A 25,315-nucleotide genomic window follows, 5' to 3' on the forward strand; every position below is an offset into this window, starting at 1 on the left:
ACTAAACTGAACCGAAACTGTCCTGTAATGGTTTTACTTCAAGAAGTTAGGAGCAGCATGGTAATAAACTAAACTGAACTGAGCATCCTTGTGAATCTTTTCTACACCCTTTCCATCTTAATGACATCCTCATCACAATATCCTCATAGAAACTTGCCCTTCCTCCTATTTCCATGTTGCCGAGAAACTTGCATTTCTTACACTTCATCTTTCCTCCAAGCCAGTTGTGTAAATAGTGAACAACTGAGGGCTGAGCACCAATCACTTGGGTACTCCACTGGTTACACCCCTCCAGGCTCATTTATTCCACATCTCTTCACACAGTCTATTTACCAAAGATTGGTACCAGAGGGCATAGATTTAAGGTGAGAGAAGAAAGATTTTCATTGTACCTCAGTGCACGTGACAATAAAGTACTATTGAACCATTTAATAGGAACCCGAGGAGCAACGTTTTTCACATACAGGGTGATATGGGACAAGTTGCCAAAGGAAAAGATTGAACCAGTTTTCAATCAGCAAACACCTATCCTCCAATACCACAAACTCTTATTTTATACAACAGCCTCTTGGAGTGGACCTTGTCTCAGGCCTTAAGCAAATCTAAACAGACTACACTTGTATGATCAGCCATGATCATATTGAATGGCGGTGCAGGCTCGAAGGGCCGAATGGCCTACTCCTGCACATATTTTCTATGTTTCTATGTCTATGTTTCTATAGGTCCACCAATTCTCACTGATCGGCCCTCACAGAAGCTTGTTAAATGCGAATCATGAAACTATGTTGACTTTAGTTTAGTATAGAGATACAGCACGGAAACGGGCCCTTCGGCCACCAAGTCCGTGCCGACCAGTGATCCTCACACACTTACATTATCTTACACACACGAGGGACAATTTACAGTTATACCAAGCCAATTTGCCTACAAACCTGTGTGTCTTTGGAATGTGGGGAGAAACCAGAGATACCAGAGAAAACCCACGCAGAACGTACAAACTCTGTACATGCAAGCACCCATAGTCAGGATCGAACCCAAGCCTCTGGCGCCTTATGGCAGCGACACTGACTGCGCCACCAATTTGATTATAGTTAGCTTTCCTAAATGATTAGCGGGAGAATGGGGTTAAGGGCGAAAGATAGATCAGCCATGATTGAATGGTGGTGTAGATTTGATGGGCCGAATGGCCTAATTCAGCTCCTATCACTTATGAGCTCTGACAAATGTTAAGAAGTTTAACACCATCCAGGACAAAACGTTGCACTTGATTGAAGCTGATCTGTGTTCCATCCACAAAATGCCCGGCAGATACTCGCCATGTCTCCCCGATAAAACCATCCAAAACTCTGATCTCTACCACCGAGATGTAAAAGGCAGCCATCACACGGGCGGTCCACCACCTGTAGCCCCCTCCAGGTTACACATATTCCTGATGTGCAAATACATCACTGGTCCTTCATGGCCTTTGCATTCCCATTCTGGAACTCCCTCCCCAATAGCTCAATGCATGGGAATGCAGCAGGACTGTAGTGGTTCATGAAGGTGGCTCACCACCATCGTGTTAATGGCATTTAGAAAGGACAATTCATGCTGCCATTCCTAGTCATGCCCAGATCTTGAAAAATGAACGGATAAAAAAACGTATCAAAATGCATTGCTCCAGATTAAATTCAATTTGACATTTTCTCTGCTGAGTTGACCAGACCATCTAAAGCCCGTTGCAAACCTCCAGAAAGTCATAGTGTGATACAGTGTGGAAGCAGGCCTTTCGGCCCATCTTGCCCATACCGGCCAACATGTCCCATCTACACTTGTCCCACCTGCCTGCGCTTGGTCCATATCCCTCTAAACCTGTTCTATCCATGTACCTATCTAACTGTTTCTTAAATGTTGGGATGGACCCTGCCACAGCTACCTCCTCAGCCATTCATCCTCACTGTGAACCAGATGGCTAATTGTATCATTTGCAAAATCTTTATAATTTCTCTCCATTTGGCCTCAAAAAGCATGCAACCATCTACTGAGCCCTGTAGGACAATAGCTTCTAGTAAACTTTCATCAATACCCTCTGCTTTCTGCCACTGAGCCACTTGTGAATTCAGTGGCCACTTTCATGTGGATGTTATGGGTTTTACTTTTGTCATGTAGGACATTGTCAAAAGCCTTGCCCTTTTGGACTCTCCTCAGTAACGCCTTTAAGAATTCAATCACATTAATAACAATGCCCCATTTATGAATAAAAGTGCAGGATCTCTTAGTAAGTATTGTATATCAGAGGCACAATAAAAAATCAAGTTGTTCTAATTTTCTTTGCTCACAGTCTGATTGAAAATGTCACTAAGAAATGTAATTCTCTAATTTCAGCATTGTACAATTGATTGCGTCTCTGCGATTGATGTGGAAGTGAACTACACGCTGCATAACATTGAAGAGAAAGATCAACCACCTTCACCCGTTCTTAACAAAGTCACCAAATCTTTGGCATCTTTTGAGGTAAAAATGAAATGGCAGATAACTTAAAACAAAACTGTTTAAAGAACAACATGGGGCTGAGAATTGGAGAATGTGTTTGGACAAGCGATTGAAACTCAGTGGGAATGTTGTTTGGGAATAGTAACCATAATTCCCTAAGTTTTAAGATAGAAGGGTGGCACGGTGGCGCAGCGGTAGAGTTGCTGCCTTACAGAACCAGAGACCCGGGTTCCATCCTGACTACGGGTGCTCTCTGTTCAGAGTTTGCACGTTCTCCGAGATCTTCAGTTTCCTCCCACACTCCAAAGAGGTACAGGTTTGTAGATTAATTGGCTTGGTACAAATGTAAATTGTCCCTAGTGTGTGTTGGATAGTGTTAATGTGCAGAGAGCACTGGACAGTGCAGGCTCGGTGGGCTGAAGGGCCTGTTTCCACACTGTGTCTCTAAAGTAAACTAAAGGCTATTGATAAGCCGTCAGGTGAAAGTGCTGAGCTGAGGGAAGGCTGAGCAGAACTGCATTAGGCAGGAAGATAGATAGATTGGGAGCAGCTATTTGAAGTGAAATTCACATCTCGTTTGTGGAAGTATTTTAAAGGCCACTTGATTTGAAGTTCAGGACCAGCATGAAGATGAAAGGTGACCAGACGAGGATGACAGATAAGAAAAGCAATGTTTGGGAACATTGGATGACAAGAGATATTGCAAGTTTAGTCAAAACAAAAAATGAAGCATATCTAAGGTGGGAGATGAAAAGGTTAAAGTGGATTAGCAAGACAAATCTCACCAAGAGTGGTGGGTGACTGGACTGTGTTGGTCCATGGGGGGGGTGGGGGGGTGGGGGGGGGGGGGAAATGAAGCGCTAGTTCTCAAGTTTACAATGGAAATTGATATATAAGTGCGAGAGTCCAAAGATAGATGGATGTAAATGGTTCCATATTAATAGACAATAGGTGCAGGAGTTGGCCATTCGGCCCTTCGAGCCAATACCACCATTCATTATGATCATGGCTGATCATCCACAATCAGTACTCCGTTCCTGCCTTCTCCCCATATCCCTTGACTCCGCTATCTTTAAGAGCTCTATCTAACTAATTTTCAAGACCTGAAAATTCAAGACATGACATGACATGACAATTAACCCATTTGGAAAGGGACGCAATACTGGAGATTCCAGACAGTCGGAAAGGAATATAATGTTCGACTAGCCTGACAGTCTGAGAGGAAGAGAGCCCTTTAGCTGTCCGAAAATCTGAAGGGCCTGTCCCACTTTCACCACCTAATTCACGACCTCAGCCGAGTTTGCCCTTGACTCATACTCGCAGCAAGGTCGTCACGAGGTCGTAGGTAGGTCGTGATGCTAGTCATAGGTACTCGTGGCATCAAGTAGGTCGGGGCGATTTTCTAGCCTGATGAAAAATGTCCACGAGTAAAAAAGGTCGTGAATTAGGTCATGAAAGTGGGACAGATCCTTAAGAAACATACAGTGCAGGACAGTCCTGATGGTCAAGGGAATTTTCTGAATGTCCTGATCAAGTCCTACAGAGATAGAGTAATACAGCACTGAAAGCTCAAGTAGCGATATAATGCTAAAGACTCAAATGTTTCAACTGGCTTATCAAAGCATCCAGGTTGTTACAATAATGATTGATTTCTGACTGATGTATATTGAAAGTGAAACTGAGCAGCTAAAGCGGAGTGTTTCCTCCATTGTTCTCAAAATATCCAGGCAATCGTTCGAAAAGACAAACCTTTTACAATTCAAAGCACCTGTTAAAAATTCTACATTTTTTCTTTCATTTGAAAAGGTAATTCTTTGATTAATGTGGATCGTACAAGGCAAAGGATATGTAACTTCTGGCATTTTCCTTTCAGCTCCAATTTCAGAAGGACTGTGGATTTGATGACATATGTGTTTCAAATCTCTATATGGACTGCAATTTTACAAAGTAAGTTGATAAATTTTGGAGGTAGACAAAAGTGCTGGAGAAACTCAGCCGGTGAGGCAGCATCTATGGAGCGAAGGAAATGGGCGACCTTTCGGGCCGAAACCCTTCTTCAGATAAATTTTTGGATATTATTCTTGGCATGAGTGAACATAGCCAGTAAATTTAGTTTAGTTTTAGTTTAGAGATACAGCGTGGAAACAAGTCTTTCGGCCCACCGAAGATCTCAGAAAAAACCCACGGAGTCATGGGGAGAACGTACAAACTCCATACAGACAATGCCCGTAGTCGGAGTCGAACCCGGGTCTCTGGCACTGCAAGCGTTGTAAGGCAGCAACTCTACCGCTGCGCCACCGTGCTCTGGGTAAAATAATCTGAGCATCTACCCTATCTATTCCCCGCATGATTTTATATGCCTCTATAAGATCACCCCTCAGTCTCCTGTGTTCTAAGGAGTAAAGTCCTAGCCTGCCCAATTTTTTTCTCCAGCTCATGCCCTTGAGTCCTGGCAACATCCTCGTAAATCTTCTCTGCACACTTTCCAGCTTAATGGCATCTTTCCTGTAGCACGGTGACCTAACCCAGAACACAGTACTCCAAGTGTGCCCTCAGCAACATATTGTGCAACTTTAATTTAACATCCCAATTTGTATACTCCATTCTCTGACTGATGAAGTCCGGCACGTCAAGGCTTTCTTCACCACCCTCTCTACCTGTAATGCCACTTTCAGGGAACCGTGCACTTGTACTCCGAGATGCCTCTGCTCTACAACACTCCCCAGGGCCCTAACACACACTGTGAAGATCGTGCCCTGGTTTGACACTCCAAAATGCATTAGCTCACACTTAACTGGCACTCACCTCATGTCAGATGAGATTAATTTAGATTGTGAGCATGTGGTGGGTTGAAGGACCTGTTTCTGTTCTGTGTTTATATTATTTATTCTTCGCCATGCACTTTGGTAAGAGGGATCGAAAGGTGGATTATTATCTGAAAAATAGATATAGTAATAATTGAATAATAGAGCTGTGACAGCTGAGGAAACACAATCTGCCACAGGCATTGATGGTCCAATGACCTATACCATCATGGTCTGGTTCGGCTCAGCCACCAAGCATGACATCTGGAGGCTGCAGCGCATCGTTCGATCAGCCCAGATAGTTGTTGGCTGCAACCTTCCTCCCATTGACGAACTGTACGCTGCAAGGGACAGGAAGCGAGCTGGGTAAGATCGTCTCTGACCCCTCTCACCCTGACCACAAACTATTTGAAGCACTTCCCTCTGGAAAGTGACTCCAGACTGTCAAAGCCACCACAGCCAGACAGAAAAACTGTTTTTTTTTCCACGAGCAGTTATAACCATATAACAAAACGGCTCGGCAACCATATAACAAACAGCACGGAAACAGGCCATCTCGGCCCTACTAGTCCGTGCCGAACACTTACTCTCACCTAGTCCCATCTACCTGCACTCAGACCATAACCCTCCATTCCTTTCCCGTCCATATACCTATCCAATTTATTTTTAAATGATAAAATCGAACCTGCTTCCACCACTTCCACTGGAAGCTCATTCCACACAGCTACCACTCGCTGAGTAAAGAAGTTCCCCCTCATGTTACCCCTAAACTTTTGTCCCTTAATTCTCAAATGATGTCCTCGTTTGAAACTTCCCTACTCTCAATGGAAAAAGCGTATCCACGTCAACTCTGTCTATCCCTCTCATAATTTTAAAGACCTCTATCAACTCCCCTCTTAACCTTCTGCACTCCAGAGAATAAAGACCTATCTTGTTCAACCTTTCTCTATAACTTAGGTGCTGAAACCCAGGCAACATTCTAGTAAATCTCCTCTGTAATCTATCTATTTTGTTGACATCTTTCCTATAATTTGTCGACCAAAATTGTACACCATATTCCAGAATTGGCCTCACCAATGCCTTGTACAATTTTAACATTACATCCCAACTTCTATACTCAATGTTCTGATTTATAAAGGCCAGCACACCAAAAGCTTTCTTTACTACCCTATCTACATGAGATTCCACCTTCAGGGAACTATGCACAGTTATTCCTAGATCCCTCTGTTTAACTGCATTCCTCAATTCGCTACCATTTACCATGTACGTCCTATTTTAATTTGTCCTGCCAAAATGTAGCACCTCACACTTATCAGCATTAAACTCCATCAGCCATCTTTCAGCCCACTCTTCCAAATGGCCTAAATCTCTCTGTAGACTTTGAAAATCTACTTCATTATCCACAACACCACCTATCTTAGTATCATCTGCATACTTACTAATCCAAATTTTTACCCTGGTACTTTATTTTCACATGCTTAAATTATAATGTTTTAATTTTAATTGTCTACTGCATATCATGTTTTTATCCTTGCGAGCAAAGCCCCAAGGCAGATTCCTTGTATGTATACATACTTAGCTAATACATTTTTTAAATTCATTATTTTGTTATTATTCGAATGGAGAGAAAGTGCAACTGAGAAGTTCAGAGAGGTATAGATGTCCTAATGCACGAGGTGCAGAGATTTTGCAGGCAGGTGCAACAAGTGTTGAGGGAACTGCCACAGAGGGGTAGTTGAGGCCAGTGTAGGTCGCATTATATTGAATGGTGGAGCATGGTGACCTATTCCTTTTCTTATCTTCTTGTGTTCTTGTGTTTTTATTTTCTCAGTGTTCTAGATATGAACTATGCTTTGTATGTGAATGTAAAATAGGATCACCTGTTTAAGTATCGGTGCAGGTTCAAAGAGTTTCAATGTCATTGGATACATTTAAAACCATTTGAGTTAGCAGTAGACAATTCAGGCAGAACATTTGCGTTGAGCATTCACACAAATAAGTAATTAAGCTGTACCTAGTTATCAAAGGAAGTTTGGTTTATTTTTAAAATTAGTTTAGATATACAGCGCGGAAGAGAGGCCCTTCGGCCCACCAAGTCCGCGCCGACCAGCGATCCCCGCACATGAACACAAGCCGACACACACTCGGGACGATTTACACTTATACCAAGCCAATTAACCTCCAAACCTGTCTGTCTTTGGAGTGTGGGAGGAAACCAAAGATCTCAGAGAAAACCCACACGGTCATGGGGAGAACGTACAAACTCCGTACAGACAGCACCCGTAGTCGGGATCGAACCCGGGTCTCTGGCGCTGCAAGCACTGTAAGGCAGCAACTCTACCGCTACGCCACCGTGCCGCCCGTAACTTCTTGAAGTAAGACGATTACAGAACAGTTTCAGTTTAGTTTAGTTTATTGTCACGTGTACCGAGGTACAGTGAAAAGCTTGTGTTGCTTGCTATCCAGTCAGTGGAAAGACAATACATGATTACAATCAAGCCATACACAGTGATTTGGGAATAATGTTTAGTGCAAGGTAAAGGGAGCAAAGTCCGATCAAGGATAGTTCGAGGGTCACTAATAAGGTAGATAATAGTTCAGGACTGCTCACTGTTTGTGGTAGGATGGTTCGGTTGCCTGATAACAGCTGGGAAGAAACTGTCCCTGAATCTGGAGGTGTGCGTTTTCACACTTATTTACTTCTGTCCGATGGGAGAGGGAGTGGCCAGGGTACGACTCATCCTTGATTATGCCGCTGGCCTTGTCAATGCAGCGTGAGGTATACATGGAGCCAAAGGAAGGGCGGCTGGTTTGTGTGATGGTCTGGGCTGCGTCCACAATTTGCCGCACAGTGGTGGCGCAGCGGGTAGAGCTGCTGCCTCACAATGCCAGAGAGTGGTGTTCGATCCTGACCTTGGGTGCTGTCAGTGTGGAGTTTACACATTCACCCTGTGACCGCATGTGTTTCCTCTGAGTGCTCCGGTTCCCTCCCACATCCCAAAGATGTGCGGGATTCTAAGTTAGTTGGCCTCTGTAAAATGTCCCTTGTGTGTAGGGGACGGTGTGAACGTAGGAGAACATGGTGTGAACGGGTGATCGATGGTTGGCATGGACCTGGTGGGCCAAATTGCTTGTGTCCGTGCTAAATCTCTAAACTCTAATCTGTAAACTGGAGGAGAATATGCCATGCATTGATAATGGAAGGAACCACACATAGTGGTGGCCGAGTGATAAATTAGTTGTTTTTTACTGATGCAAGCTATAACTCTTCTTTCAGTGACTTTACGTGGATTGTTGGCAAGATAAGAGAAGCGAGTTTAAAGATCTTTCTGTCCAACACTGGAGAAGATTCGTATCTCACCACAATGGACCTATCCTATCCAAAAAGCTTTTACTTCAAGGAGATCTCAAAATCTCTGGTAAGATAAAATTCAGAGCCAGGGATCACATCTTTATAAATTCTATGAGCTGAGTTAGGCATTCAACCCACCAAGTTCTCATCGCCATTCAATCATGGCTGATCTATCTTTCTCTCTCAACCCCATTCTCCTGCCTTCTCCCTATAACCCCTGACACCCTTACTAATTACAAGAATCTGTCAATCTCCACATTAAAAATATCCATTGACGGCCTCCACAGCCGTCTGTGGCAATGAATCCCACAGAATCACCATCCTATGACTGAAGAAATTCCTCCTCATCTCCTTTCTAAAGGAAAAGGTGTATTTTATGTATTTTGCTATATGTTCCACCCTCACGACTAACCATGACATTATAATGCCAGAGTTCTCCGTATTAATCTCAATATTAATGAGCCACTTCGTTCGTTCGCTCCTGTGTCAGACGATGTAGCTCGCTGTTGACTTCTGTCGTCGTCCAATATGTTGACAGATTTGTCGCCTGACGCGTCACAGAGTGCATCGCGTCGTCGCTTCCAGAGATCGCCACGAGGAAGCTTCTGTCATGATCACCAATGAGCCACTGATAGATACCACCTTTATAACAAACACATCCACTTTCCCATGGGCTGTGGTGCACACCATTGAACCAACTTGAGTCAGTATCCTATGTCCTGAAGTCTTTTCCATTAATCAACATTAACAACTCACAGTTAGACAATAGACAATAGGTGCAGGAGTAGGCCATTTGGCCCTTCGAGCCAGCACCGCCATTCAATGTGATCATGGCTGATCATCCCCAATCAGTACCCCGTTCCTGCCTTCTCCCCATATCCCCTGACTCCGCTAATTTTAAGAGCCCTATCTAGCTCTCTCTTGAAAGCATCCAGAGAACCTGCCTCCACCGCCCTCTGAGGCAGAGAATTCCACAGACTCACCACTCTCTGTGAGAAAAAGTGTTTCCTTGTCTCCGTTCTAAATGGCTTACTCCTTATTCTTAAATTGTGGCCCCTGGTTCTGGATTATCCCCAACATCGGGAACATGTTTCCTGCCTCTAGTGTGTCCAAACCCTTAACAATCTTATATGTTTCATAACTTACATAAGTTACATAAGTTACATAAATAAACTTCAGAACATTTTTGTTTGGTTTTAGTTTAGGGGTGTGGGGGGGGGGGGTGGTGGGTGGGGGGGGGGGGGGGGGGGGGGGGGGGGCAGGGTTGGATTTGAATTAAAATTACAGGAACACAAGCCCAATAAGAGCCAATCCCTTAGGCACTACATGCAGTTTTAACAGAGGCGTATCGCCTGTTTGAAAACAAATGTTGCTGGAATCCTCCAGATCGCTGCTGGTTGGCATAGGTGACATGGTCATTAACACAGGAAACAGGATCATTGGCATGTGGAGACTCAAGAGACTGCAGACGCTGGAATCTTGAGCAAAGTGCTGGAGGAACTCAGCGGGTCAGGCAGTATCAGAGAGATGAAGAAGAAGGGTCTCAACCCGAAACGTCACTCATTCCATCTCTCCGGAGAAGCTGTCTGACCCGCTGAGTTACTCCAGCTTTTAGTGTCCATCGGAGGGAAAGGATAGCTTGTTCCCGCCAGTGTAAAGGAGGCCACGTCGTGAGCACACAATGCAGTGTGTGAGGTTTGAAGAGGTGCACGTGAACCTCTGTCTCACCTGGAAGGACTGCTGGGATCACTGGATGGAAGTGAGAGAGGAGGTGTTGCATCTCCTATGGATGCAGAGGAAAGTACTTGGGCAAGGTTTGGATGGGAAGGGATGAGTGAACCAAGGAGTTATGAAGGGAGTGATCTCAACAGAAAGTGGTCCTCACCACCCCCGTCCCCCTCCCCCCATGACCGTTCACTTCTCCCGCCTCCAACATTCCTCCTCCTGGACTCCCCCCTGCCTGCCAGCCTTCTCATTTCCAGCTACCACCGTGACATCAACCATCTCGACCTCCCCACTCCCCTTACCCACTCCAATCTCACAGCGTCCGAACGTGCAGACCTCCACTCACTCAGTAACAATCTCAACATTGTCATCAATCCCACTGTCAAGGAAGGTGTTGTAGTCTCATAGGATGACCTGCAATGTACTGAGCCCAGGTGCTAGCTCTCAGCCACCTCCCTGTGCCTGCCCATTGACCAAAACTCCTGCTTTTTGTGTCTAATCTACAAACCTGGACGTACAAACGCCGTACAGACACCACCCGTAGTCAGGATCGAACTCGGGTCTCTGGCGCTGTAAGGCAGCAACTCTACCGCTGCGCCATTGTGCCGCCCCCTAGTGTTGGAGGATAGGAATAAACGAAGTAGCTCTTTACTAACTGGCAAAAATATGATGGGCTAAATAGCCATCTTCTGTGCCATGAGTTTCTATGATTAACTATCGTTTAACTGTTTCCAAAAGTCTTTGGTTGTCTGCTATTTGTATGGTAAACGGTATTACACAACATAACGTTCATAAACACATCAGTGATAGGAGCAGAATTATGCCATTCGGTCCATCAAGTCTATTCCACCATTCAATCATGGCTGATCTATCTCTCCCTCCTAACCCCAATCTCCTGTTTTCTCCCCATAACCCTTGACACCCGTACTAATCAAGAATCCACATAGGAGATTAGTGGGCAAAATTAGGGCACATGGTATTGGGGGTAGAGTGCTGACATGGATAGAAAATTGGTTGGCCGACAGGAAACAAAGATTAGGGATTAATGGGTCCCTTTCAGAATGGCAGGCAGTGACTAGTGGGGTACTGCAAGGCTCGGTGCTGGGACCGCAGCTATTTACAATATACATCAATGATTTAAATGAAGGGATTCAAAGTAACATTAGCAAATTTGCAGATGACACAAAGCTGGGTGGCAGTGTGAACTGTGAGGAGGATGTTATGAGAATGCAGGGTGACTTGGACAGGTTGGGTGAGTGGGCAGATGCATGGCAGATGCAGTTAAATGATAATGTGGATAAATGTGAGGTTATCCACTTTGGTAGCATAAACAGGAAGGCAGATTATTATCTAAATGGTGTCAAGTTGGGAAAAGGGGAAATACAACGGAATCTGGTGGTCCTTGTTCATCAGTCATTGAAAGTAAGCATGCAGGTACAGCAGGCAGTGAAGAAAGCGAATGGCATGTTGGCCTTCAGAACAAGAGAAGTTGAGTGTCGGAGCAAAGAGGTCCTTCTGCAGTTGAATAGGGCCCTAGTGAGACCACACCTGGAGTATTGTGTGCAGTTTTGGTCCCCTAATTTGAGGAAGGACATTCTTGCTATTGAGGGAGTGCAGCGTAGGTTCACTAGGTTAATTCCCAGGATGGCGGGACTGTCAAATGCTGAGAGAATGGAGCAGCTGGGCTTGTACACTCTGGAATTTAGAAGAATGAGTGGGGATCTTATTGAAACATATAAGATTATTAACGGTTTGGACACCCTAGAGGCAGGAAACATGTTCCCGATGTTGGGGGAGTCCAGAACCAGGGGCCACAATTTAAGAATAAGGGGTAAGCCATTTAGAACGGAGACGAGAAAAACATTTTTCACACAGAGAGTGGTGAATCTGTGGAATTCTCTGCCACAGAAGGTAGTTGAGGCTAGTTCATTGGCTATATTTAAGAGGGAGTTAGATGTGGCCCTTGTGGCTAAAGGGATCAGGGGGTATGGAGTGAAGGTAGGTACAGGATACTGAGTTGAATGATCAGCCATGATCATATTGAATGGCGGTGCAGGCTCGAAGGGCCGAATGGCCTACTCCTGCACCTATTTTTTATGTTTCTATGAGGAAACACTTTTTCACACAGAGAGTGGTGAGCCTGTGGAGGCCGGTTCTCTGGATACTTTCAAGAGAGAGCTAGATGGGGCTCTTAAAGATAGCGGAGTCAGGGGATATGGGGAGAAGGCAGGAACGGGGTACTGATTGGGGATGATCAGCCATGATCACATTGAATGGAGATGCTGGTTCGAAGGGCCGAATGGCCTACTCCTGCACCTATTGTCTATTATCTATAGTCTATCACCCTCTAAAAAAATCAATGTTATCCTTAGGGACTGACTGTGCAGTGCTCCCAGGTATTTTCTTTGGACTCTTGAATGAAGCCAATGGTCATTTACGGGATTCTTGTACCTCAAGAATCATTCTCAAAACCTCTTGCTTTTCTAGATTTATTTTTGTTTGTCCCTTTAATGATTAAAGTGTAAATCATGGTGCCACTGAGACCTGCTTTCATTTACTGTTAAATTTTAGGATGCCAGCTGTTAGAAATATGTCATTGTTGGTGAGCTTTCATCATTTTGACCTGTCTAGTGTTTTTGTGTCCAAATGAACAGTCTTCACAGCACATTGGCGTCAAATGTACAGATCAAGCAGCATCATCTTCCTTATCATTCTTAAAATGTGCGATTTCCCATCCGGTCTTCAAGAAGAATTCACAGGTAAGCAATGAAAACTCCTTGAACACGTTCGCAATTTAAAATCAGTTCAGTTAAGTTTAGAGAAACGGCGCAGAAACAGGCCCCTCGGCCCACCGTGCCCGTGCCGACCAGTCATCCCTGCACACTAACATTATCCGACACACACTAGGGACAATTTTACATTTATAATCAAACCAATTAATTCCAAACCTGTACGATTTTGGAGTGTGGGCATAAACCGAAGATCTCGGAGAAAACCCACGAAGGTCACGGGGAGAACGTACAAATTCCGTACAGACAGCACGCGTTGTTGGGATCGAACCTGGGTCTCCTGCACTGTAAGGCAGTAATTCTACCGCTACGCCACTGTGCCGCTCAAATTAGTTGATTTGTATTGTTTTTCTTCTGAAAAATGTGTGGAAGTGTAGACATAGTCAGTCTTCCTATCATGTACATTGACATAAATCTCTTTCCCCCCTGAATGTATTCATATACTATTTTCTTAAGAGCGCTTACAATAATCACGCACATATATACAAAGATATGTACACACATTAGTTACAACTTTGTGCAGTGCTTTTAATTTGGGAATAAAGGCTTCATGGCATTTCATCTCGTACAATCAGAAGTTGGTTTAGTTTTAGTTTAGAGATACAGCGAGGGAACGGGCCCTTCGGCCCACCAAGTCCACGCTGATCTGTCTTCTTCTTGCGTATGGCGTGCACAGCCTAAAGTTGCAGGACAACTTGTTCTATTTGATCTTATTTGATTGTGCACGCCAGGTTGATTGCATTCATCGAAACAGGGCGGACCACGTGAACGTAGCAATTTCCCACCCCACGGTGATCTGTGATCCCCACACACTAACACCATCCTACACACGCTATGGATAATTTATAATTTTACCAAAGCCATTGAACCTACAAATGTGTATGCCTTTGGAATGTGGGAGGAAACCGGAGCACACAGGGAAAACCCACGCAGGTCACGGGGAGAACGGACAAACTCCGTACAGACAGCACCTGTAGTCAGGATCGAACCCGGGTCCCTGGAGCTGTGAGGCACCAACTCTATCGCTGCGCCACCGTGCCGCCCTCAGGAGATGTGGAATTAGGAGGAAAATATTATGTGAGCTAAAGATTGCTGGTTGAAGAAATAGGTTTTAAGGTGAGAAAAAGGCAAAGAGAAAGAGAGTTTAGGATGGGAATTCTGGAAACTTTGTACATAACATAAAACATAACTCTGATGATAATATTTTCCGAATATAAAGACACAAACTGGCCTTGAAATTGTTTTGTGACATTTTTTGACATGAAATAATGCAGTGGATCACCTTGTGTTTGTTATATAAACACATACTTCAATTGTAAGGTGCAGGGAGGACTGTTCCTTGAATAGCTACTATCTACGGCCATCAGGTTCTGCTTTAGGCCCCATATCTGAGAAAGGATGTGCTGGTGTTGGAGAGAGACCAGCGAAGGTTTATAAGAATGATCCTGGGGGTGATTGGGTTAACGTATGATGAGCGTTTAACGGCACTGGGCCTGTACTCGCTGGCGTTTAGAAGGATGAGTGGAGAACTCTTTGCTACTTTTCGGATTCATTGGTGATTTAGTTGTGCTAAATTGTCCTCTAATCCACTGCTCTGCTAGATTGACTGCATCTCATTTTCTTGTTCAGATAACCTTTCATTTTGATCAACAGGCTGAACTCACTGTTTCTTGGGACCTTGATATAGCTCCGTTTAAGGAAGAATTTGCAACCATCAGCATCAATGTCACCAAGTAAGTAAAGGAACAGACAGTATTTGTCTAGAAAGGAACTGCTGATGCTGGTTTATACCAGAGATAGACACAAAGTGCTGGAGTAACTCAGCGGGTCAGGCAGCATCTCTGGAGAAGAAGGATTGGTGATGTTTCGGGTCGGGTTCCATATATCTACAATATTGGTTCTAACCTGAAGCGTCACCCATCCTTTTTCTCCAGTCTGGTGCATATTTTTTGTATACTTATGGGTCATATGCAAATAGGTAAGTGGTGGTCCTGACATCATGTTTGGCACAGACATGGTGGCCCGAAGGCCCCTGTTCTTCAGCTGTGCTCTTCTATTTCCTCTTTATAATAAGGAAACCAATATTGTAGATTGTGCTCCAGACCACAACTCACCCACAACTTCTTTAATTAAACCATAACTTCCTTACTTTTGCATTAAAAATGACAGTTCTTTTTTAATTTAAAACATGATGGTGATTGCCTTGTACAATAACATATATTAGACTTTATATATTTCACTTCCTGTCGAGAAGAGACTGGAACACCACTTCCTAGCCACAGTCACGTCAATAGCTAAAAAGCTTTTCACTGTACCTCAGTACACGTGACAATAAACTACACTGAAACTGATATGTAGGGAGGAACTGCAGATGCTGGTTTAAATCGAAGATGGACATAAAATGCTGGAGTAAGTCAGGCAGTATCTTTGGAGAAAAGGAATGGATGATGCTTCGGGTCGAGATGAAACGTCTGAAGAAGGGTCTCAACCCGAAACGTCACCCCAGAGATGCCTGTCCCGCTGAGTTACTCCAGCATTTTGTGTCTATAAACTGAAACTGCCCTGAGATGCCGCTGAACTGGACCAACAGCAGATATCAGTGAGCTTGTCCTTATTTAACTGCAGACAACTCACACTCAGTAAGGTTAAAGTAAAATAATTGTTGGGTGCTGGTGACCACCTGCTCCTCAATCTGGTTTAGAGTTGCTGCGACATTGAAGAGTAAAATATTTTTTATATTACACTTTTTATATTGTATGACATTTATATTACACCCATAGTTATGACATTTATATTGTCAGCCATAGTTATTATATTTAAGAAGGAACTGCAGATGCTGGAAAATCGAAGGTAGACAAAAGTGCTGGAGAAACTCAGCGGGTGCAGCAGCATCTATGGATGCTGCTGCACCCGCTGAGTTTCTCCAGCACTTTTGTCTAACTTAGTTATTGTGTTTGCCAAGATGTTCATCTCAGCCCAATTCAAAGAAAAGTTTATTCAAAGGAACAGCTCCTTCTTTCTCCACAATGCCAGTGCCTCAAGAATCAAACCTTATTTCTTCAATACCACTCTTTGAGCCATTGTATCCAGCTTTCTAACTGTTGGATTCTCCGATTCCACTTTCAAAACATTCATTTATGCATGACTATTTCCTGAAGAAAGTTCAATTTAAAATGTAGAAACAAGGAACTGCAGATGCTGGTTTATAACAAAGACAGATTGGTATGAAACATCATATGAAATGAAGAAACATTTAGACAGGTGTGGGCAAGTTGGGTCGAAGGGCCAATTTCCATGCTATGAGACTATGACTACAGATACAAAGTGCTGGAGTAACTTAGCGGGTCAGGCAGCACCCCTAGACAAAAAGGATGGGTGACGTTTCAGGTCGGGACCTTTCATCGGACTCTGCATTCTGCCTGACCCGCTGAGTTACTCCAGCACTTTGTGTCTATCTTCAATTTAAAATAGTTAGCTTTTTGCTTTATGTGGCTTATTTGACTGTTCCAAATCAGTGTGTATTCCTCAACTTAACGAGTGAATTGGCTATAATTTCCACAGATCTGTGTCAGGGTTTTCCTTGCCAGGGTCATGGCATCTTCTCTCCATTCCCTCGGCACAATTCCTGTTTCAAAATAGACACCATGAATCTGTCTGTGGCCAGGAACCTCACAGCAAGCTGCTATTTTGTCAGACATGGTGGTGTGACACAGCAGTGCAGGCGCAGTGGTAGAGTTGCTGCCTTACAGCATCAGAGATCCGGGTTCAATCCTGACTATGGGTGCTGTCTGTACAGAGTTTGTACGTTCTTCCCTGTGACCTGCGTGGGTTTTCTCCGGGCAGCTCCGGTTTCCTCCCACACTCTAAAGACGTACAGGTTTGTAGAGTAATTGGCTTGGTATAATTGTAAATTGTCCCTAGGGTGTGTCGGATAGTGTTAGCGTGTGGGGATTGCTGGTTGGCACGGACACGGTGGGCCAAAGGGCCTGTTTCCGCGCTATATCTCTAAACTAAACTAAACTAAACATGACATATTAGGCTATTCATTTAATAGGATGCCACTATTTAACATTTAATCCTCTTCAAATCTCTTTTTTTACAGCAAAAATGAAGTTGGGGATTTTATTCAATGGACCCACTATATTCCCACGAAGCATGGTTTGAATGTGTTCCTGAGACCACTGTAAGTCAAGAATTAATTTGCACCATGCAAAATCCCTGTAACTCTTACATCTAGAATGAAGAAGCCAACAGCTGGAAAATTCAGCGGGCCGGGCAGCATCTGTGGTGGCAAAGGCACAGTTAATGTTTTGGGTTGAGACCCTGTATCAGTGAGAGGGAAGAGCCGATATATAGAGTGATAGTGTTAAACAACATGGAAACATACCCGTCAGCTCAATGTATCCATGTCTGCCAAGTTGCCAACCTGAGTTAATCCTATTTGCATGTGTTTGGCCCACGTTCCTCTAAACCATTCCAAAAGTCATGCAGCTGTCCAAATGTCCTTTAAATACTATAATTGTACCCACTTCTGCCACTTCCTCTGGCAGCTTATTCGAGTTACATGCCGCCTTTTCTGTGAAAAAGTTGTTGCTCATGATGTCCTCTTTAAATCTGTTCCCTCTCACCATAAGTCTACGCCTTCTTGTTTTGGACTTCCTTATCCAGCAAAAAAGATCAAACTTTGCTTTAGACTTTAAACTTTAGAGCTACAACGTGGACACAGGCCCTTCGGCCCACCTGGTCTGCACTGACCAGCGATCACCCGTACACTAGTTCTGTCCTACAGACCAAGGACAATTTACAATTTACAGTAGCCAATTAACCTACAAACCTGGACGTCTTTACACTGTGGGAGGAAAGCAGAGCACCCGGAGAAAACCCACGCAGGTCACAGGGAGAACGTACAAACCCTGTACAGACAGCACCCGTAGCCAGGATCGAACCCGGGTCAATTGATTGTAGACTTTAGGAGAGCTCCCCCTTCCCTCCCCCCACTCACCATCAGCAACACCACAGTCACATCTGTGGAGTCATTTAAGTTTTTTGGAACAATCATCTCCAGGGACTTTAAATGGGGTGGCCACCATTGACTCCACAGCCAAAAAGGCCCAACAGAGGATGTACTTCCTGCAGCAGCCCAGAAAAAACAATCTGCCACTGGCAATGATGGTCCAGTTTTATACTGCCATCATAGAGTCTGTCCTCACCTTCTCCCTCATTGTCTGGTTTGGCTCAGCCACCCAGCATAACATCCGGAGGCTGTTGAGAAGGTTATTGGGTGCACCCTTCCCCTCCCCCCCCCCCCCCACACCATTGACGAACTGTGCACTGCAAGGGCCAGGAAGCGAGCGGGCAAGATCAACTCTGATCACCCAGGCCGCAAACTCTTTGAATCACTTCCCTCTGGAAGGCGATTCCGGACTGTCAAAGCCGCCACAGCCAGACATAAAGACAGCTTTTCTCCACGAGCAGTAGCTCTACTCAATAACGAAAAGTCTGTAGCCTCCTTGTGCTCTGGTATTTTATTTAATTCTTCACATATTCAAATTATAATGTTTTGTTTTTACTTGTCTACTGTATATCGTGTTGTTACTTGCGAGCAAAGCACCAAGGCAAATTCCTTGTATGTGTACATACTAATAACATCAACTCAATTCAATGAATATGCAGTGAGTAGAGGGATATCAATCATGTGCCGGCTAGAGGGACTAGTTTAAATTGCTGCATCTTTCTATGTCGTATGTTCTGAAAACTGGCGTGATTAATAAGTATAATCAAAATGTTCAATTTATTGCAGAAATCAAATAAGCAAAGTTAACATCCACGATAATGACGTGAATAGAGCTGTAATCTTTCATTTCCAGGTATGGTGCTTTCTGTTTATCCATGATTAACTATTGTGTATCAGACCTTGAAATAAGTAACATTCACGGCAGAATAACAGCTCATACTTCCCTGTAGATGAAACATGTTCATCTCTTTCCGACAGATGGTTTCTTTTTTATATTGCGTTTGCTCAATTAATTATTTAAATTGTTCTGCTTAGAGTCAGCTGCCATGCTGCGTGTGATTGTCATAATGTTATCAGAGTAAATAGACACAATGAATTAACTCTGAATTGCCACAACCTAGGAGCTGAATTTTACCAAAGATAGACACAAAAAGCTGGAGTAACTCAGTGGGTCAACCAGCATCTCTGGAGAGAAGCAATGGGTGACGTTTCAGGTCGAGACCCTTCTTCAGACCCGAAACGAAACCTATTCCTTCTCTCCAGAGATGCTGCCTGACCTGCTAAGTTACTCCAACTTTTCGTGTCTATCTTCGGTTTAAACTAGCATCTGCAGTTCCTACCTACACATAATTTTACTCCAGGGATAGGTCAGTGTTTCTCAAACTAAGCTTTCTGACTGGAGCTAATTAACTTCATTACTTCCCAGAGGAATGTCAGGAAAATATTACTTGTTTAGGAAAACAGATAAATCCCTCTACTACGTATCAGTCAGTTTAACCTTGGAAGGAGAGAAGGTTTTAGAAACAATAGTTTAGTTAAATGAATGCAGATTAATTAATAGTATCTTGTCCAGCCAACCTCTGAGTGTTTTGATGTAGTACCAAAGTATACTGGTCAAGGCTATGCAGTGCATGGTGTATGGATTTTCAAAAGGTGCTTGAAGTCCCACCTAATAGTTATGTCATTAAGATCAAAAGTCAGTTGCAGTTTTGTTTATTGTCACGTGTACCGAGGCTTTTGTTACGTACTATCCAGTCAGCGGAAAGACAATACACGATTACATTCGAGCTATTAACAGTGTACAGATACGTGATAAGAGAATCAAGAGTCAGGTCAAGAGTGTTTTATTGACATGTGTCCCAGATAGAACAATGAAATTCTGACTTGCAGCAGCACAACCGAATATATAAGCATAGTACACTGTAAACAATATAATAAATGAGAGAGAAAAAGAAAGTTCAATGTGTGTATATATACTCATTCCTTATACATAACGTTTAGTGCAAGATAAAGGCAGCAAAAAGTCCGATCAAGGATAGTCCAAGGGTCACGAATGAGGGTGATAGTAGTTCAGCACTGCTCTCTGGTTGTGGTAGGATTGGAAATTGGCCTCATGAGAGGAAAGGAAGTGACAGAGGCGAAGAGTCAAACACCATAGAAACTATCGAGTACTTATCCACACTGGTCCCATTTTCTAGCACTTGGCCTGTAGTTTTGTATCTAGGTTGTTCAACTGGTCACATAGATACGCATTAAATGCTCTAAGAGTTTCTAACTCCACCATGCCCTCAGACGGTGTATTCCAGATTCAAAAGAACGCAGACACAAAATGCTGGAGAAACTCAGGGGGTGCAGCAGCATCTATGGAGCGAAGGAAATGGGCAACGTTGCCTATTTCCTTCGCTCCATAGATGCTGCTGCACCCGCTGAGTTTCTCCAGCATTTTTGTCTACCTTCGATTTTCCAGCATCTGCAGTTCCTTCTTAAATGCTGGAGTAACTCAGCGGGACAGGCAACATATCTGGAGCGAAGAATGGGTTACTTTTCGTGTCGAGACCCTTCTTCAGACTGATGTTCAAAACAAGGGCAGTCATGGTGATGAGTAGAACAATTGGGAAGTTATCTTACTACTGTGACCACGCATGAAATCACAGTTCTGGTTTCCCATCTGTAGGAAAGATGTCATTCAAATGTCATTTTGGGGAGGTACAGTGGTGCAGTGGTAGAGCTGCTGTCTTACACAGCCAGAGACCCAGGTTCGATCCTGACTCCGGGTGCTGTCTGCACAGAGTTTGTACGTTCTCCCTGAGACTGTATGGGTTTTCTCCAGGTGCTCCGGTTTCCTCCCACATTCCCACGTGCAGGTTTGTAGGTTAATTGGCTTTTATAAAGGATGGAACTAGTGCGTAGTTGATCATTGGTAGGCATGGTCTCAGTGAGCTGAAGGGCCTGCTTCATCACAGTATCTCTGTAAAGCTGCAATGACGATTCACAAAGAGGTCAGTGACTGGAGTGCTTAAGTTGGATAGGCTGGGGCTGTTTTCACTGGAGCCATGGAGACTGAGGAGTGACCCTACAGAGGTGTACATCATCAACGATCACTCAAAGTTGAACATGATTGCCGCTCTTGTAGGTCCTATCTGGCGTATGTGATCCTACAAGGATTATGTGCTGGCAGGTGAGATCATTTACTTTGGCAGGATGTTTGGCACAGATATTTTCTGTTCTTGTGCTGTACTTTTCTATGTGTAAGAAGGAACTGCAGATGCTGGTTTACACCGAAGATAGACCACAAAATGTTGAAGTAACTCAGTGGGTCAGGCAGCATCTCTGGAGAAAAGGAATAGGTGACGTTTTGGGTCGAGACCCTTCATCAGACTCGGGGAACTTTTTTATGTGCTATGTTAGTCATGAAAGGGCTGAAGTGGCTGATCCTGGAGCCACAGATTTGATTGTAATGTAGGAATGGATAAGTTGGGCTGCACCGTGGCGCAGCGGTAGATCTGCTGTTTTACAGCGCCAGAGACCCTGGTTCGATCCTGACTACGGGTGCTGTCTGTACGGAATTTGTACGTTCTCCCTGTGATTGCATGGGTTTTCTCTGGGTGCTCCTGTTTCCTCCCACACTCCAAAGACGCGCAGGATTAAAGGTTAATTGGTTTCGGTAAAATTGTTAATTGTCCCTAGCGAGTAATATAGTGTCTGAATAGTAAAGCACAGAAAGGTGGTGCATGGGGATCCCCACTAGTGCATGGGGATCGCTGGTCATCATGGACTAGGTGGGGCCAAAGGGCCTGTTTCCACGCTGTATTTCTAAAGTCTAAAGGCTAAAGTTGTATTGGTGGGAGGATGTGGTTGGGTTTTCTTGGTGCTGAGTCTCTCATTTCATTGCTGGTGCTTGTATTTTGTAGCCTGTTGGAGGACTTCTTCATGGAGTGCTGCTTCTTTCGGAACTGTGATTCTCCATGTTGTTCTGTCCTGTGCTAGGTCCTCCCATTTGGTGGGGCTGTTGTTTTTTTTTAGGTTGATCCTGATGTTATCCCTGCAGTACTTCATCTGACCTATAGTGTTCGCTGTCCAGCCAGTAGTTGGGTCTCGACCCGAAATGTCACCTATTCCATCGCTCCATAGATGCTGCCTCACCCGCTGAGTTTCAGCATTTTTGTCCACCTGCTAGTAGTAGGGAGTGAGTCAAGAGTCAAGAGTGTTTTATTGTCACATGTCCCAGATAGGACAATGAAATGTTTGCTTGCTGCAGCACCACAGAATATGTAAACGTAATACATAACGAGAGGGTGGTGGAATGTCCACACTGTCTTCTCAGAGACACACCACCTTTCTGTGCTTTTACTATTCAGACAGTTGGGTCAATGAACAAATGCAGGAACAATGGGTTATGTGCCCTTTTTCAATGCTCCATGATTTTCTCATTTTATCCACTATAAACAAGTTATAATTTTCAATTTATAACTATAAACAAGTTATAATACTACAGGTCCACCACCGATTTTCCGGCACCCTTGGTTCCAGAGCCTTTCCATATGTTCCATTTTGCCAGACCAACAGAGGTAACGGTCTTGGGAGGGGGGGGGTCGAGATATCAGCCCGCAAAGGTGACCTTGGAGGTTGTCTATGTGAACGGATCTGCCAGCTCTGGAGTTCCAGAGCCACAGCCGCAGGGGGCAAATTCGAGCCTCCCATCGGCTCGGAAGTCGCGATGAGGTAGTGATCGGCCGCCTCACCCGGCCTAGGCATCGCATTTGTGAGGGGTCTTCTGGGGCGATTTCAAGTGCGCTCTTGTAATTGTATCCAGATTACAAAAGGTGCCAAACCATTAGTTGCCAGAAAATCGGTGGTTGATCTGTATTAGAATACTGACTGAGTTCGTACAACAGACCATTAACACTTTGTGTTTATTTTGCAGGCCACTGTGGACAACCCTTACAATGCTGTAATAAAACTGAGAATATCAATCCCAGTCAAAGTACAACAGCTTGACATCCTGGATTCGGTAATGTTAAATTTAATCTAATTTAATTTCTATGGCACTTTCAGCTGTTAACAAACTATTCCATGAGGCACTTGGTCAATAAAAAGGACACAAACCCTCTTTAACACAACGGCATGTGCCCTCTCACCCTGCTTCTCCCTCACCAGCTGGTGAGGAATATTGTGAGCAATTTTGGGCATCATATCTGAGGAAGGATGTGCTGGCTCTGGAGAGGGTCCAGAGGAGGTTTACAAGCAAGATCCCTGGAATGAGTAGGTTAACCTATGATGTCTGTTTGTCGGCACTGGGCCTGTACTCGCTGGAGTTTAGAAGAATGAGGGGGGACCTCATTGAAATATACAGAATAGTATAAGGCTTGGATAGAGTGGATGTGGAGAGGATGTTTCCACTAGTGGGAGAGTCTGGGACTAGAGGTCATAGCCTCAGAATTAAAGGATGTTCTTTTAGGAAGGAGATGAGAAGTTTATTTAGTCAGAGGGTGGTGAATCTGTGGAATTCCTTGCCACAGACGGCTGTGGAGGCCAAGTCAGTGGATATTTTTAAGGCAGAGATAGATTTTTGATTAGTTCAGGTGTCAGAGGATATGGTGAGAAGGCAGGACAATAGAGTTAGGAGGAAGAGATCGATCAGCTATGATTGAATGGCGGAGTAGACTTGATGGGCCGAATGGCCTAATTCTACTCCTATCACATGACCTTATGACCAGCTCCATCTGCTTATCACATATAGACTCCTCTCATTAGATCTGCTTCCACCCACTGTTCCATCTGCTCACCCCACCTCTCTTATTTGGTCCCATACTCCAACTTCCTTTCCCATCAGATCCCATCATCTGCAGCCCCTGGTTACCTCCACCTAACATGTCCGAGCCTCTGGCCATATATCCTCCGATCTCCGCCCCACCTAATTCCATCCACCAACAGGGCAGCACGGTGGTGCAGCGGTAAAGTTGCTGCCTTGCAGCGCCAGAGACCCGAGTTTAATCCTGACTATGGGTGTTGGCTGTACGGAGTTTGTACCTTCTCCCCGTGAACTACGTAGGTTTTCTCAGAGATCGGTCTCCTCCCACACTCCAAAGACGAGCAGGTTTGTAGATTAATTGGCTTGATATGAATGTAAATTGTCCCCAGTGTGTGTAGGATAGTGTTAATGTGCGGGGATCACTGGTCGGTGCACACTCGTTGGGCCTGTTTCCGTGCAGTATCTCTAAAACTAAAACTAAATTCACCCATCTTCACCAGGATCCACCTTTCACTTGCCAGCTCCTGTTCCACCCCTCTCACCTCTTTATACTACCTACCCCCCCCCCCCCCCCCACCTTCCCAATTCAGAGGAAGAGCTTCCGCCCGAAATGTCATCCGTCTATTTCCCTTCCCAGATGTTTTTCCCACCGAGTTTCTCCTGCAGTTTGTATTGGTCTAGTTTCCAGCATCTGCACTCTTTTGTGTCTCCATGAGATTGTAGGTTCCCTGGCAGAGACTTTTGTAGCTTCATTTGCTGCAGGACATGTCATGGAACTATGGATCGGTGAGCCTTCCATCAGTGGTGGGAAAGTTAATGGAAACGATTCTGGGAGATAGGATTTACTTGTATTGGCATTGCGGGCAGCACGGTGGCACAGCGGTAAAGTTGCTGCCTTACAGCACCAGAGATCCCGGTTCCATCCTGACTACAGGTGCTGTCTGTACGGAGTTTGTACGTTCTCCCCTTGACTGCATAGGTTTTCTCCGATTTCATCCCACACTCCAAAGACATACAGATTTGTAGTTTAATTGGCTTGATAACATTGTAAATTGTCCCTAATGTGTGTGTATGATAGTTAAAGTGCGGGGAGAGCGCTGGTCGGCGTGGACCCAGTGGGCCGAATGGCCTGTTTCCCCGCTGTTTCTCTAAACTAAAATAAATTTTGAAAGGAAAGGACAGATTAGAGGTAGTCAGCGTGTCTTTGTGCATAGAAAACTGTATGTCACAAATTTGATTGAGTTATTTGAAGAGATGAACAAGAGGATTGACAAGGGCAGGGCAGGAGACTTTGTATACATGGACTTTAGCAAGGCCTTTGAAAAGATTCCACATCTAGTAGGTTTGCCCGGAAGGTTAGAATAATAGCCAACTGGACACAAATTTGAGTAAAATACAAAGTGCTGA

General features: G+C 44.4%; 1 protein-coding gene across 1 annotated transcript in view; it reads left to right on the forward strand.

The window, feature by feature from the left end:
* Positions 1-25,315, forward strand: part of itgae (integrin subunit alpha E) — a 116,830-nt gene that overhangs the window by 80,689 nt on the left and 10,826 nt on the right. Inside the window, exons 19-26 of the mRNA XM_033045589.1 lie at positions 2,365-2,493; positions 4,346-4,419; positions 8,554-8,695; positions 13,008-13,112; positions 14,796-14,875; positions 17,245-17,325; positions 18,943-19,009; positions 23,081-23,167. Coding sequence (XP_032901480.1) covers positions 2,365-2,493; positions 4,346-4,419; positions 8,554-8,695; positions 13,008-13,112; positions 14,796-14,875; positions 17,245-17,325; positions 18,943-19,009; positions 23,081-23,167 — 765 coding nt within the window. The remainder of the gene's footprint in view (positions 1-2,364; positions 2,494-4,345; positions 4,420-8,553; positions 8,696-13,007; positions 13,113-14,795; positions 14,876-17,244; positions 17,326-18,942; positions 19,010-23,080; positions 23,168-25,315) is intronic.

This window comes from Amblyraja radiata, chromosome 28, assembly GCF_010909765.2.
Source record: "Amblyraja radiata isolate CabotCenter1 chromosome 28, sAmbRad1.1.pri, whole genome shotgun sequence".
Classification (NCBI taxonomy): Eukaryota; Metazoa; Chordata; class Chondrichthyes; order Rajiformes; family Rajidae; genus Amblyraja; species Amblyraja radiata.